At 38.4% G+C, this 16,851-nt stretch overlaps 1 protein-coding gene and 1 long non-coding RNA gene across 7 annotated transcripts in view; one reads left to right on the top strand and one right to left on the bottom strand.

Annotated features, from left to right (window-relative positions):
- Window positions 1-5,444, top strand: part of BRDT (bromodomain testis associated) — a 45,040-nt gene extending 39,596 nt beyond the window's left edge. For all 6 annotated transcript variants that reach the window (XM_089337066.1, XM_089337065.1, XM_089337068.1 and 3 more), the window contains 4 exons: window positions 238-338; window positions 4,143-4,348; window positions 4,779-4,959; window positions 5,229-5,444. In XM_089337066.1, the coding sequence (XP_089193192.1) occupies window positions 238-338; window positions 4,143-4,348; window positions 4,779-4,959; window positions 5,229-5,297 (557 nt within the window). In that variant the 3' untranslated portion in view covers window positions 5,298-5,444. The remainder of the gene's footprint in view (window positions 1-237; window positions 339-4,142; window positions 4,349-4,778; window positions 4,960-5,228) is intronic.
- Window positions 1-16,851, bottom strand: part of LOC138850605 (uncharacterized) — a 132,381-nt gene that overhangs the window by 108,097 nt on the left and 7,433 nt on the right. The window lies entirely within an intron of this gene.

Raw genomic sequence — 16,851 nt, 5'->3', positions numbered from 1 at the left:
TGAAACAGATTTTAGTGGGTCAGCCACATTGTCAGCTATACTCTATGCTGACAAAAAACAACAGCAAAATTCAAGCTTCACATATAACAAGTCCCCAACAAAGAATACTCTGAAGTTTAGAATCACCAGAAAATTGGTTGCTTTGTTTTCATATTGTATGATGAGGAATGAAAAAGATCAAATTCTGGATGAGAGGAATTTTTTTTACTATACTGTTCTCAAAATTTCTGCATCTAGGTGGTCCTGAACAACTCTTGAATGGCCCAACTGCGATGCATCCATCTGGTGATATTGCTACAATGGTGGTAGAATCTGAATGTCAAGTTCCTGGAACGAAGGTAAAAGTAATCTTATTTTTTTCCTCACAAATCTTGAAGGAAGTTAAAATAGAATATGGAGAAGGGATAAAAAGTATTTTATGCCATGTCTTCAATAAGGTTTTGGATCTGCAAGCCTCCCTTTTGCCTATCTAATTAAACCTACCCACTACCTTAAGTCCTAATGCATGATTTAATTACACATTCTATCACATTGACATTTGTCTGCTACCAATTTTAAAACATTTCATTAAACTATCTTTGAGATCCTCTTTTAGGAGATATCCCAATGGAATCTTTTTGAAGATTTATTTATTTAAAAGACAGAGTTACAGAGAGAGGTAGAGACAGAGAGAGGTCTTCCATCTGCTGATTCACTTCCCAGATGGCTACAATGGCAGGAGCTGGGCTAATCTGAAGCCAGGAGCAAGGAGCCAAGAGCTTCTTCCGGGTCTCTCATGTGGGTGCAGGGTCCCAAGGACTTGGGCCATCTTCCACTGCTTTCCCAGGCCATAGCAGAGAGCTGGATTGGAAGAGGAGCAGTCGGGACTAGAAACCAGCACCCATATGGGAGTCCGGCACTTCAGGCCAGGGCTTTCACCCGCTGTGCCACAGTGCCAGCCCCCCCGATGGAATCTTACAGGCAGTCTCCAAACCGTACACTGATATTCTTTCAACAAATATGCTAGATGTTTGGGATACATTGTGTACATCAGGTACTGTTGTAGGTGTTTCAGTCTAATTGTTAAACAATACAAAGGTTTTATGCATATATATATTATATATAAATTAATTTATATATGTAACCTACCATTTATTTATTTATATATACATAAAGTCTCTCATTTCTTTCTCTTCCATTTCCTTTCTTACAAATACATCAGACAATAAGTTTTAGTATAGAGTTTGAGATTACTTGGATGCATTTATGAAATATATCATTTCGCTGGGAGGAGCGTATTGCTTTGGTCATTATACTTTGTTAGCCTTTGTGCTTTACATAATGCTCTGCTAAAGACTATGTCTAGTGTGGGAGCTTTATTATTGATAGGTATGGATAAAGAACCATTTTAAATTTGTGTTTTATGACAACATTAATTTTTAAATTTTGTTTCTTGTTTTACTTGTCATCCACTCTCTCTAGCATGCCTAGAGTTTCTTAAATGTTTGGTTTACTGTAAACTACAATCTTTATGTTTCTAAATTAACAACACTGTAATTTTGAGTAGTCCAAAAATAATGTTTTAAAATATGATTTTCAAGGGGCAAAGAGACAACAGCAAAAGCCAATAGCAAAACATCAAGTATGTGTCATCTGTTGACAGTTGTGCTGCAGATAAGTGACATGTCTGCTGTCTTTAGTCTCAATGGGTAGCACATAGTAGGACCTATAATGTTGAGATGAAAGTTTAAGAAGAAATAGGATAGTGTAGTTTGTTCTCTTCAGAAGAAATGGACAAAGAAACTTTCCATTTGACATCATTTCCTACCCTTTTCCCCCATTGTCAGTACTGTGACCACTTATTGAAAATTTTGGTAGTAAAAGAAATATTTGAGAATTAGCATTTATAAATACATTGTGGCCCACATCGTGGACACATCTTGCCTCAGTAAGAGCTGGCATTGATATGAAGGATCTCAACAAACTCTCAACCTCTCATCTTATACTCAACACCCACAGCTTTGAAATTCTTCTCTTAACTTTTAACCCAGGAAAAGGTCTCCTCTTGTTAAGACTAACCCTTCCCTCTTAATTTTATTTCATTCAACAAATTTATTTTGGGTCTCTTCATTTTCTTATTGTTTTGTTTTCCTACTATCTGTTCACATCTTAAACTGAGTTTCTCAACCATGGCACTTTTGACCTTTTAAATTTTAGATCAAGTAGATATTTGTTGGAGTGAGTCTGTGCCTTGTAGGATGCTTAACAAGCATCGCAGCCTCTACCTACTAGATGCTGGTAGCACCCTTTCTCACAATAAAGGTGTTGGTGACAGTTGGTGACAACTGAAAATGTCTACTGATATTACCTAATGTCCCTCCGTCCTCAGCTGAGAACCAATGTCAACTTTAGCTAACACCTAAGTATCGCTCTATGCATGAAATGTGTGCTCTCATAGGAACCAGCAACTTCTGAAGTAGATGAATTCCTCTAAAGTTTTGATAAGGTGTATGATGAGGGTCTTCTACTTTTTGATTGAATGTTCACTAGGGTAATTACAGTTATGAACTCAAATATATAATTTTATACCTGACCTGTTATAAGTTTCATTATTTTTTAACAATTTCATAGTTTTCTATAGCAAAGGAGTTACCTAGGTTTTACTTGGAAAGATCTCCTTTTTCCTCCCAACCACAGAAACCAGGCCTTAGTGCCTTAATTTCACCTCCTTCAATATTCATAACTGGTCCAAGTCTGACTCACTTGAGACTCTCCTTGCTCTGATCCATTCCTCTTGAAGATTCTTGATGTGCTGCTCTGATTCATATTACTCATCTGTATGAAAGCATCAGTGATTTCCAACTTCTGTCTCCAGAATAAAGATTAAGCACCTTTACATTAGGATTCCAATCTAGCTTCTCAGTCTTAACTTAAGACAATTTTTAAAAAAAGATTTATTTATTTGAAAGTTAGAGTTACAGAGAAGGAGAGGCAGAGGTAGAGAGAGATCTTCTAAAAACTTTTGAAAAGAATGTTTAGGTATCATGTAATGTTTCCTTGCCACAGATAGATGTTAACTCTTAGAAGGGCCATCTAGACCTGTAATATCCAATACGGTAGCCTTTAGTCACATATGACTACTGAGCCCATGAAATATGGCTATAGCAACCAAGGAATCCTTAATTTCATTTTACACAGACTTAATGACCTCATATACTCATATGTCTTAAATTGAAATAACTGGTGGGGCCAGTGCTATGGTATAGCAGGTAAAGCCACTGCCTGCAGTGACAGCAACCCTTATGGGCACCAGTTCAAGTCCTGGCTGCTCCACTTTCCGATCCAGCTCTCTGCTATGGCCTGGGTAAGCAGTAGAAGATGGCCCAAGTCCTTGGGCTGCTGCACCCACATGGGAGACCCAAAAGAAGCTCCTGGCTCCTGGCTTCAGATTAGCCCAGCTCCTGCCGTTGCAGCCATTTGGGAAGGGAACCAGCAGATGGAACATCTCTCTCTCTCTCTCTGCCTCTGCCTCTCTGAAATTCTGAATGCCAAGTAAAATAAATAATTTTTTAAAAAATGTGGAATTCTAGGAAGCTTTCTTTAAAAAAAAAAAAAGCTGGCAAGCATGCTACTTTAATTTGGTGTTGAGTGAATAACTGAATTTAGTTGATCACTTTTCATATTTTCATTTTTCCCCTGACTTTAGCAACCTTTAAGTTTAGCAAGAGTATAGAGTCTTTTGGAATCTTAATTTATATATTACTATATAAAAAACAATCATCTGGCCGGTGCCGCAGCTCACTTGGCTAATCCTCCGCCTGCGGCGCCGGCACCCCGGGTTCTAGTCCCGGTCGGGGCACCGGATTCTGTCCCGGTTGCTCCTCTTCCAGGCCAGCTCTCTGCTGTGGCCCAGGAAGGCAGTGGAGGATGGCCCAAGTGCTTGGGCCCTGCACCCGCAAGGGAGACCAGGAGAAACACCTGGCACCTGGCTCCTGGCAGCCACTGGGGGGTGAACCAGTGGAAAAGGAAGACCTTTCTCTCTGTCTGTCTGTCTCTCTCTCTCTAACTCTGCCTTTCAAAAAAAAAAAAAAAAAGTAACAATCATCTTCCTCCCAGAATTTGATTGACATATAGACATAGACTAAATCACATATTTATTTTAGGATATAAAGATTAAGAATGCAGACTCTTGGAGAAGTTTGGGCAAACCAGTGAAAACGTCGGGAGTGCTAAAACCGTCTGACGAGCTATTCAACCAATTTAGAAAAGCAGCAATAGAAAAGGAAGTAAAAGCTCGGACACAGGAACTAGTACGGAAACATCTGGAACAGAACACGAAGGATCCAAAAGTATCTCAAGAAAATCAGAGGTCTGTAATTTCCTGGATTAAAAGAAGGTTTCAGTGGGACGGAGATGTATTTCAAATGTATTAAATATTTGTCGTGACCATAATGCAATAGTATCTATTTTGAAGAAGATAGAAATACTCAAGTAGTGCTAATGGTACTAACATTACTAAATTATTAAGACATTAATCTTCCGTTAGTGCATTAAAAGTTTTCCATTCTATATGTAAAAAAGTAATTTTTACATTCTTTTGTAAAGTAATTGCAAGGTCCAACACCTTTGCTTTATTAACATGGATTACCGTATGTAAAATTTGAGACTCCAGAAATAAAGCTTAAAAGCAATGTCATAACATAAAAATAAGTTTGTACTACTACACTGCTTTGTGTACCTTTATAATACCATTTTAAGGAAATTGAAACTTATTTTGAACTGTTCTGTTTTTTTTTAAGGGACCTTGGAAATGGATTGACTCTAGACTCTTTTTCAAATAAAATACAAAACAAGTGCCATATAGAAGAGCAGAAGGAACAGCAGCAGTCATTGGAAGCTCAAGACAAAAGCAAACAGCAGCTTCTCAAAGACCGGAATTTAGCAAGAGAGAAAGAGCAAGAGCGGAGGAGGAGAGAAGCAGTAAGTGAATTTCAGATTACTCAGTCTAAAGGAAGGATTCAGCTGAATGCTGAAAGATGCACTCGGGGTGGTTTGTCAGTGACCGTGGCATCTTAACAAAAATTGGTAGTATTAGAACAGAAATAAAAACACATATACAAATTCATAATGTTAAATGAATTGCTTTCATTTTGTATGATCAGTTCCAAAATGTTTCGTTATCATTTTTATATAGATGTGATAATGACATACATAATTAAAGTTACACTAAAATTTTCTCTTTTCTACAGATGGCGGGTACCATTGACATGACTCTTCAAAGTGACATTATGACAATGTTTGAAAACAACTTTGATTGAAACTCGGCTTTTTACTTAACCATCAACTTAAAATGAATGATATAAAAGATTTAAATGCATATGGTAAAATGATTGCTTTCAGACACCAAGATATCAATCTCATTGTATTTTGACTGCTCTAAAATGATTAAACAATTTTCACTTACATTTTTAATAGCTCTATGTTCATTTTTTTAATGACAGTTCATAGAAAATTTTATAATTTCTAGATTCCTAAAAATTGAGTAATTTCCCAGATGTTATTTATTCTATAAATAATTGTCTGCTATGTTTTATAGGGCCTTATTCTAAGCAATGAAAATATGAGAGAGATAGTCTTTGCAACTTTTAAAGCTGAAGAATACATGAAAATGCCAAAAACAATAAGTCCTATCGCGTTTTTAACTTTTAAAACAAATATTTGTCTGTCTTCAAAAGTATTTATTATTTAATACTTGGTTCCTTATCCGGTTGTATATGTCTCTGCTGGTACCATATTCGAAATTTATGTTGAAATTTAAAGAAATATTTTTACCTGTGGTTTTTTCGAAAGATGTTGATTTTGAGACAAAGTAACTAAGAGTAAATTAATTATGTATGTAAGTTTCTATAGGAACTTAAGAGATTTATTACTATGCATATGTGATAGCAATGAATTTTTAAATATTTTACTTAATTATAGTCTTTAAATATTTTGTAAAATATTTTTATCATTTTCCAGTTGTAATTATGTATATATCAGCTTCATGTGTTTTAGGGTTTTGAACTCTTGAAGTGTAACATGATTCAGGCACTATTCTCATACCATCTAAAGTAAAAAATTCAAACTATGTGTATTATAGATAGAAAAGATGTTTTCCTGACTTTATAATTAATGTGATAAGTTCTTGAAATACATTTGAGCTGGCTGCCATTTTTTTAAAAGACTTACTTGTTTGCTTATTTGAAAGTCAGTTACAGAGAAAGAGAGACAGAGACAGAGAGATCTTCCATCTGCTGGTTGACTGCCCAGATGGCTGCATTAGCCAAGATCCTGGAGCTTCATCCTGATCTCCAACATGGGTAGCAGGGGTCCAAACACTTGGGCCATCTTCTGCTGCTTTTCCCAGTCTATCAGCAGAGAGCTAGATCAGAATTGGAGCAGCTGGGTCTCAAAGCTGCTCCCATATGGGCTGCTGGCATTATAGGTTGCTATACCACAGCACCGGGCCCCATGTCAGCCATTTTAGAAACATGATTAACTAGTGGCTAAAATGGTGATGTTACCTTCATAAAGCAGATTTATGTGAACATTATTACTATTTAATTATATTTATTTTAACCAAGAAATCAATATGTATATACTGAATGGTATGAATTATGTTATTTTCCTGAAAGATTATATATTATGTACATATATATGTATTATAAAAGATTATAGTTTTTTATGCTTTGACACTTAACCTATTTTTAGAAGCATGTTGCTGGCTGAAGTCAGTTTCATAGAGAAAAATACTGATTTGTAACTGATTCTTTTTTCATTATAATTTTTTTGAAAGGATTGTTTGGCTTCTTTTCTTACATATAACTGTCATCAACCAAAAATCTGATTTTGTGAGGACACTTTTTCTGACCCCACCTCTCACCACTGTCCAGCTCCTAAATCATTTTCATTGTGTTTTCTGGAGTCACCAACCACACTTCATATAGTCAACATTTTTGCTTATTTCCTCGTTTTGATCTGTGTTATTCTGAAAGTGTGGTCTCTCAACCAGCTGTATCAGCATCTGGAAAACTCTAGAAATGCTATTCTCAGACTTCAGTTACCACGTCAGAAACTTGGGGCGTGGAGTGTTGCAGTCTGTCGTGGGACAAACCCTCCAGGCGATTCTCATACACACCCAAGTTTGCTGTCCCGTGCTCCTGCAGCCTCATTCGGTGCTCTGGTTCTCATGGTTTTCTTAGCTTTGTAGTGCTACATTCACTCTGTTGGGAGTATCCAGCCCGCAGACATACAAGGCCCATGAAATCAGTCAATCTATAGCAGGCTGTTTTTTAAGGTGGTAATTTTGTATAGTCTGTGAATGGTGTTATAAATATCCAAAGACCTTTCTCCCCCTCCTTCCTCTGAAAACCCTCAGCATTAAATTCTTCATGATCACCAGGCTATAGTCATCCACCATCACTGATTCACTCCTTGTTCCCACAGATTTTTGACTGTGTCTTATCTTACCCCTCCGCTAATGACTTTGATTAGTAAGATCAGCCTTAGCCACTCTTGTCATTATCAAATTCTAAAACCCTTTGTTAGTATCAATTTCTATTTTTATTTATTTATTTATTTATTTTTTTTTTGACAGGCAGAGTGGACAGTGAGAGAGAGAGAGACAGAGAGAAAGGTCTTCCTTTGCCGTTGGTTCACCCTCCAATAGCCGCTGCGGCCGGCGCACCGCGCTGATCCAATGGCAGGAGCCAGGTACTTCTCCTGGTCTCCCATGGGGTGCAGGGCCCAAGCACTTGGGCCATCCTCCACTGCACTCCCTGGCCACAGCAGAGAGCTGGCCTGGAAGAGGGGCAACCGGGACAGAATCCGGCGCCCTGACTGGGACTAGAACCTGGTGTGCCGGTGCCGCAAGGCAGAGGATTAGCCTAGTGAGCCGCGGCACCAGACTTGTTAGTATCAATTTCAAACATCCTGTTCTCTTACTACTTCCTCTTTGTTAAGATTTAACAATTTTATTTGAAAGGCAGAGACAGATCTTCCATCCAATGATTCACTCTCTAAATGGCTGCAACAGCCAGGGCTGGGCTAGGCTAAAGCCAGGATCCAGGAACTCTATCTGGGTCTCCCACCTGCACAGTAGAGGCCCAAGACCTTGGGCCATTTTCTACCTTCTCAAGCTCATTAGCAGGGGGTTGGATCAGAAGCAGAGCAGCTGAGACTCAAGCCAGCACTCTAATATGGCATGTCAGTGTCCCAAGCGACAGCTTAGCCCACCACCCAACAACAGGCCCTTTTTCCTTTTTTTTTTTTCCTTTACCAGTTTATAGACTTGTATAGACCTTGACTTCTACTTAGAACTCAAACCAATACCAACCTCCCCTATCATCGGTCTCTGCTACCCGTCGCTTCTCTTAACAGAAGCAGTCTGAGGATATCTTCTGCAAACTTCCTATCCCACATCCACGAGTTTCACTGTCCTGTGCTCTGCTCTCTGCTCTTACTCTAAGGATGAGCCATCCATGCTTTTAAGTCAGGAGATTCTCATAAGTCTTTCTTAGCTCCCTAAGGGTGGTTCTAGTAATCCTGGTTCTACCATTAAGATTCATCCCTATAGATAATTACGAGTACAAACTTTTTTCTGGAGGACTAATTAGAAGACAACTTGATTTTCATCTTAAGTTGGCACCTCACATCCTTGGCCCATTCTTTGTTTTGTGTTTATTTAATTCATTTTCAAATTATTAAGATAATATTCACTCTGTTGCAGGGTGGGTAGTATCTAGCCTGCAGACGTATAAGGCCCATGAAATCAATCTATAGCAGGCTATTTTTTTAAGGTGACAATTTTTTATGCTCTGTGTATGATGTTATAAATATCCAAATGTCCCTTGACATAAAAGTTTACCCATGTCTGCAAGTGTACAACTCAGGGTCAGGCATTTGGCACATTAAGCCACTCCTTAGAATGCCTACATCCCACTACTGAGTTCCTGGGTTCCTTCCTGCTTCTACTCTGAAATCCTGCTTCCTGCTAAGATACTCTCTGGGAGGCAGCAGGTGATGGTTCAAGTACTAGAGTTCTTTTCATCCACCTGGGAACCTGGATTGAGTTCCCAGCTCCTGGCTTTGACCTGGTCAAAGCTATTTTGGCAAGGAACCAGCAGAAGGGAGATATCTACATCTTTCTTTTCTCTTTCTCTCCCTCTTTCAAATAAAGTGTACAATTCAATGAGTTTTACTATATCAGTATACAGAAATTATTTACAATTCTTTATCCTGGTTGTTTAATATTTTGTGTTAAAAATATTGTCTATGTCACTTGTTAATTTATTAATTTGTTCAGAATTGTGTAGAAGTCAACAGTTGATACCAATTTGCTGGTCCAAAAGTCATGTTACAAGTCATTTATATATGAATGTTATATTCATTTATGAATTTATAATGGTTTTCCTACTACAAAGATTTTAGATATGATTTAAAGATAAAATTGGGGAGTGAATCAGTGGATGGAAGATCTGTCTCTGCCTTTCATATAGATGAAAATAAATATTTAAAAATTTTTCATATGTATTTTCATATTTTTTGAAGACTCATATTTGTCACTTGGCAACTGATTTTTCTCAGTAAATTGTGACCATCCATCTAGATCATTAGATAAGTATACAATTTTTTCAAGGCTGTATAGCCTTTATTAGCATAGCTATACCATAATTTTGTGATAGGCCCTCTTGATTACATTGATTGCAGCCTTTTCCCACCATGAACAATGCTGAAATAAGTATCCTGTTTATATAGCTTTACATAATTGTGCTTTTATTTTAAAGGATAGAGCTCCTAAAATGGGATTGCAGGTAAAATCAAAGGGAGCACTTCAGTTTTATGTTTGGTGCCAGATGACTATTTAAAAAAAAAAATTTCAGCAGTTGAGAAGTTTGAGAATACTACTTTCCCATCAATCTTCATCAGCATTGGTTGTTGTTATCCATGTATTTTTGTTGTTGATCTGTATGAAAAAGTTATCATTTGATTAATTTGCATTCCCAAAACTACAAGTAGAATTGATAATCTTTGCCTTATTACCTGGTCATTCTTTTTGAGTTATCCTGTTTTGTTTTTTTTTTTTCCTTAATCAATTTGTATTTTTTAAGATGTTAGACTTTTTTATTTTGGAAATACTTTTTCATAATCTGTCTTTTGAGGTTATTATTATTTCTTTTCCATTAAAATTTTATATTGTATGTAGCTTTATGTCTGACATTTCCTTTATGCTGTCTGGCTATTCTGCCTTGTTTAGGAACATAGCCCAATATCAAGATGGTAAAATATTCTTATACATTTTTTGTACTTAAAATCCAGATGTAATTTTTTAAAATACACTAAAATTTCAAATGGCATGAGGTAGAAGGCCAACTCTCTTTTCTGAACCTCTGAATTGTATTAAATGTCACTCCATAAGAAATGTGCCCAAATGTATCACTTCAACTAATTTGTATGAATTTAAACACCATTAGGATTTTTTGACTAAGATTAGATTCAAGCTAAATAGACCTACCAGTTTTATTTCCAACTTTACAAATATATCTTTTATGGGATTCATTTTTTTGTGGCATTGTCAGTCATAAAAGAGGTTGGCGAGCTCTCTCAGGTCTTCTTCCCACCCAAAAATTAGGTGAGAGCAAAGCAGTTGCAAACTGGGATATAGGTTCTACTGAAGTCAGATGCTTCAAGCCATGTTAACCTGCTTATTGTACTGTGTCATGGGCCCATGGTGAATTGAGGAAGTTGAAGGAAGTTCTTCAAAAGAATAAAAGTCTTAAGGTGGCTCTCGGCCAAAGCAAGATCACCACAAGTTAAGATTATGAAGAGATTAGGTCATGATGAAAGATGAGTGGCACAGAACAGGTCAAAATGAGTGAATACAGAAACAATGAACAACAGCCATGATCCGCTACCTCTCACCTCTTTCTCCCCAGGCCTTTAGTAGAACAATTACTTGCAGAATATTTAAAGCAATAGGACTGGGGGGAAATGGACAGATTTGGGGGAAAAAAAAACTTCTAGAAAGTGCAGATATAGACTGTTTTTTAAAATCTCAATAACTGGGTTAAAACAATTAGACACAGGTGTAGAGAAAATTAGAAAATATATCCATATATACAAGGACAGAGAGACAGGAGAAGAAAAATGAAAAAGACATGTTGAAATTTGGAGTAGGAGTTGACAAACTCTGGTGTGGTATTGTTTACAGGTCAAAGCTCGCTGTAGTCATGTATTGAGTTTTATTGGAACACAGCTGTATCCATTTATGTCATGTCTATCACTGCTTTTGTGCTGTAATGGCAGAGTTCAGTGGTTGCAGTACATCTGTATGGTACTGTGTGACCTGAGAAAGTGTCAGAAAGCTTTGCAATGCCTGATGTACAGCATAGAATGAAAGATTTTATATATATGTGTGTGTGTGTGTGTGTGTGTGTGTGTGTGTGTATAATTAAAATGAATGAAAAGGTCATATGTATATGATCTCCAATCAGAGACTTTGACCCTGAGGACAGGGAGGATCATTATTTGAGGAGACAATAATTGTGGTTATCTTTTCCTGTTTTTTAAATATTTATCTTAGAGGTAACATTATAGACAGAGGGAGAGACAGAGAGAGAGGTCTTCCATCCACTGGTTCACTCCCAGATGGCCACAACGGCCAGAGCTGTGCCAATCCGAAACCAGGAGCCAGGAGCATCTTCTGGGTCTCCCATGTGGGTGCAGGGGCCCAAGCACTTGGGCCATTTTCCACTGCTTTCCCAGGCCATTAGCAGAGAGCCTGATCAGAAGTGGGGCAGCCAGGACACTTCGGGTGCCCATATGGGATGCGGTGCCACAGGTGGAGGCTTATCCTACAATGCCATGATGCTTCCCCCTTTATTCTTCTTCTTCTTTGTTAAAGATTTATTTTATTTATTTGAAATAGTTACAAAGAAAGGTAGAGGTAGAGACAGAGCACCCACAACAGTGCCCCCAGACCTTCGTTGTTTTTTTTAAAGATTTATTTATTTGAAAGGCAGAGTTACATACAGAGAGGCAAAGAGAAAGGTCTTCTATCCACTGGTTCAGTCCCCAAATTGCTGCAATGGCTGGAGCTGGGATGATCAGGAGCCAGGAGGATTCTTCCAGGCCTCCCACATGGGTGCAGGAGTCCAAGTACTTGGGCCATCTTCCACTGCTTTCCCAGGTGCATTAGCAGAGAGCTGGATGGGAAGCAGAGCAGCAGGGACTCAAACCAGCACCCATATGGGATGCTGGCACTGCAGGTGGAGGCCTTGTATGCCACAGCGCTAGCCCCTGAACATAGTCTTTTTTTTTTTTTAATATATATTTGAAAGTCAGATTTACACAGAGGCAGAGGCAGAGAGAAACTGATCTTCCATCCGCTTGTTCACTCCCCAAATGACTGCAATGGCCGGAGCTGAGCTGATCCGAAACCAGGAGCCAGGAGCTTCTTCCAGGTCTCCCATGTGGGTGCAGGGGCCCAAGGACTTGGGCCATCTTCTGCTGCCTTCTTCAGGCACATTAGCTGGGAGCTGGATCTGAAGTAGAGCAGCTGGGACTCCAACTGGCACCTATATGGGATTCTTGCACTAGACTGGTTCTTGAGTCCACTGTGCCACAGCCCTGCCTTTTTCTTTTCTTTTTTTTTTATTATTTTTTTTAACTTTTATTTAATGAATATAAATTTCCAAAGTACGGCTTATGGATTACAATGGCTTCCCCCCCATAACATCCCTCCAACCCGCAACCCTCCCCTCTCCCACTCCCTCTCCCCTTCCATTCACATCAAGATTCATTTTCGATTATCTTAATATACAGAAGATCAACTTAGTATACATTAAGTAAAGATTTCAACAGTTTGCTCCCACACAGAAATAAAGTGAAAAATAATAGATGATTTTTTAAATGATGATGAAATCAGATCAGACCTATTGTCATGTTTAATCCCAGTGAGAGTCAAGTTGGGGATTGCTAATTTCTTTTTTTTTTTTTTTAACAGAAGATCAGTTTAGTATACATTAAGTAAAGATTTCAACAGTTTGCACCCCCATAGAAACACAAAGTGAAATATACTGTTTGAGTACTCGTTATAGCATTAAGTCTCAATGTAGAGCACATTAAGGACAGAGATCCTACATGAGGAGTAAGTGCACAGTGACTCCTGTTGTTGACTTTTTTTTAATAGTTTTGTTTGTTTTGAGACGGAATGACAGAGGGAGAGTCAAAAAGGGATCTTCCATCTTGCTGGTTCACTCTCCAAATGTCCACAACAGCCAAATCTGAGCCAAGCCAAAGCTAGGAGCCAAGAACTCCATCCAGGTCTCCCACACAGGAGTCAGGGGCTATTTAATATAGTTCATAACTAAGACATTTCTTAGTGGCCTGCACAACCATAAGCAAAGAAATTTTTGCAAGTATCCAATGAAAATGAATTATAAAGGAGCTTTTTTTTTTAAGATATATTTATTTAATTTAAAGTCAGAGTTAAACAGAAGAGAGGCAGAGAGAGAGATCTTCCATCCACTGGTTCACTCTCCAGATGGCTGCAATGGCTGGAGCTGCACCAATCAGGAGCCAGGAGTTTCTTCCGGGTCTCCCTTGCGGATGACTTGGGCCATCTACTGCCTTACCAGGCATAGCAAAGAGTTGGATTGGAAGAGGAGTAGCCAGGATAGAACTGGCGCCCACACAGGATGCCAGCGCTTCAGGCCAGGGTATTAACCCGCTGCGCCACAGCTCCAGCCCCAAGGAGCTTATTTTAATTTTACCAAATAGAGATAAGAATGCATTGTCAACAAAATGAACACCAAAAACAGTAGGATTTTAATGTTCACAAGTTTGAAAGAAAAATAACCGTCAGCATGAAATGTGAAGTTTCCCAGTAATAAACCTGCATGAATTAATCTCATGTTTTCTCATTATGTACCCACACAGTCACCCCTCAGTAAGTACCATGGATTCATTCCTAGATGTCCCACACATACCCAAATCTGCAAGTGCTCAAGTCCCTTACATAAAATGGCACAGTATTTGCATAAAACCTACTCACACTCTCCTGTATACTTTAAATCATCTCTACATTACTTCTAGTACCTAACACCATGCAAAACTGTGTAACTACTTGTTAAACTGGATTATTTAGAGAATAATGACAAGAGGCATTATTTGTATATATTCAATATAGACAACTCTTTTTGTACAGTTTTGTTCCATGGTTGGTTGCATTTATGAATGCAGAACTTGCAGACGCTGAGAGCTGACTGTATATGTATACTGTATATGTCTCTTGACAATTCCCCTTAGGGTACCTCTAAGTTATTAGTAACTGTATCTTAACCATGACTCCTGGCTTTTTCATTAACAAAGTTCTTAAACATATGCTTACATATGATCTCTGCAAATTATTTAAGCCTGAATCAGTTGTCGCAGGAGAGTGATGGTGAGATTATAAGTTTGTGTGGTTTAGAACTTACTTTGAGTGGTGGAGTGAAAAGCTGTATGTATTTGATTGTTGACTGCAGGTTTCCTTCATAATGCATTCATAGGTCTGTGAGTACACACTATGAAGAATGATATACCAGAATTGTGCTGTGTTTATGTTTATCCATCAGTCTTTGGCTCAATACAAAGGCAAACAGGTAGGGAAAGAGTCAGGTTGGAATCATAAGCTCAGCAAAACCACCAAAATAAGGGTGAATAAAAATTGTTCTACCCTATAGGCATGTATGAGGGGTGTTTCACTCTTATGGAAAGGAGAGCAGTCTGAGCCTGTTCCACTTGTAGCCACCTGGAACATGTGGTCCTAATACTGAGGCAGCACAGGAAGATAGATTAGAGTCAGGGGATCCCACAGAATGTTTTAATGGCCAGGCTTGATATTTGGACCTCTTGCACTCACAAGGTAAGTATATACAAGTCAAGAGGTTTTTCATATCCTAGCATTAACCAATTAGAAATTGAAACTATATCCATAAAATTTGAGTGAGATAAACACTGTATCAGAACCTGATGACTTGACTACACACCTGATTGCAAGCCTGCAAAATTTAGAGGAACACAAGGGTCTTGGTGATGATCTGCCACACATGGCCCTTTCCCTTCAGAGGAAATGTATATGGTTAATAGATGTGAAAAGATGCTCAGCCTCTTTAATACTAAGGGGAATGAAAATTGGGGTTTGGGATACATCAGTTTTTACCCAAAATATTAGCTAAGATGGTATCTATACCATTATCAAATATTGGATAGGCTGAGTGGGAATTCATACACTGTGGTCAGGATTGTGAATAGATATAACCATTTCAGAAACAATTTGATATTGCAAGACTTAATAGATGTGCAGTCATAACTCAGCAATTCCTACCCAAGTATCTAAGTGAAACTATTATAAACCAGGAGGAGACATGTACAAGAGCATATAAAAATATGTACAAAAATAATCATACTAAAACAAGGAGTAGAAAGGGATGAAAGAAGGACAGATCCCTCAAGTACGGTTGAAAAATGAATAAACTCAGCATAATCTCACAATGAAATGTTGGCATTTGGAAAATGAATCGGCAGCGAGAACTCGGTCTGTCTCTGTCTCTCTGCCTCTCAAATATTTTTTAAAAAATTAACCATAGCTACGTGCAAATAATACATGGCAAGGATATAATGTTACCCTCTCCTTAGTGAGTCTAGTTTCAACTTCTAATTGGTTAATGCTAGGATATGAGAAAATGATTGATTTTTGTATACATGTAGTTAGCCACTTTGTGAGTTTCCTGTTCTATTAACCAAAATATTGTGAGAATTATAGAAATATTATTATAGGGGCTGGCACCGTGGTTCACTTGGTTAATCCTCTGCCTGCGGCACCGGCATCCCACATGAGCGCAGGGTTCTAGTCCTGGTTGCTTCTCTTCCAGTCTAGCTCTCTGCTGTGGCCTGGGAGGGCAGTGGAGGATGGCCCAAGTGCTTGGGCCCTGCAACCCCATGGGAGACCAGGAGGAAGCACCTGGATCCTGGCTTCGGATCAGTACAGCGCCGGCTGTAGTGGCCATTTGGGGAGTGAACCAACAGAAGGAAGACCTTTCTCTCTGTCTCTCACTGTCTATAATTCTACCTGTCTAATAAATTTTAAAAAATCATTAAAAAATATTATAGTCTACAAACATGTATGTTTGCCTCTTTTCTAATTTTTATGGTAATTTTTGAGTTGCTTGGGTTCTTTTTATTTTCTTAGCTCAACTTTCAAAAAACAATATTAAATAATAGAACTAATAGCAATCATTCTTTCTTATTCCAAAATTTCAAGTAAGTAGCTATAGCTTTACCATAGGTTACTGGTTTTTATTTGTTTTGGTAACTGTAATGCTTAAGCAGTTTTCTTCTGAAGTAATTTGGCTTTTGATAAATAGCTGCTGAAATTTAGCATGTCCATTTTGGGGCTTCTGATATAATTTTGTGCGGTTTTCCTACAAATGTCAATGCACTATGTTGACAGATTTCCTAGTGTTGGGTCATTCTAACTTTCCTAGAATTAAGTCTCTGTAGTTATATTATGTTATACTGTTAGATACAATTTCTCATATCTTTTTTTTTTTTTTTTGACACGCAGAATTAGTGAGAGAGAGAGAGATAGAGAGAGAGAAAGAGAGAGAAAGGTCTTCCTTTTCCATTGGTTCACCCCCCAAGTGGCCTCTACGGCGGGTGCATTGTGGCCGGCGCGCTGCGCTGATCTGAAGCCAGGAGCCAGGTGCTTCCTCCTGGTCTCCCATGTGGGTGCAGGGCCCAAGCACTTGGGCCATCCTCCACTGCCTTCCCGGGCCACAGCAGAGAGCTGGA

This window comes from Oryctolagus cuniculus, chromosome 7 (genome assembly GCF_051225735.1).
Source record: "Oryctolagus cuniculus isolate XC-2025 breed Fujian yellow rabbit chromosome 7, ASM5122573v1, whole genome shotgun sequence".
Lineage (NCBI taxonomy): Eukaryota > Metazoa > Chordata > Mammalia > Lagomorpha > Leporidae > Oryctolagus > Oryctolagus cuniculus.
This window is presented reverse-complemented; position numbering and strand designations above follow the sequence as displayed.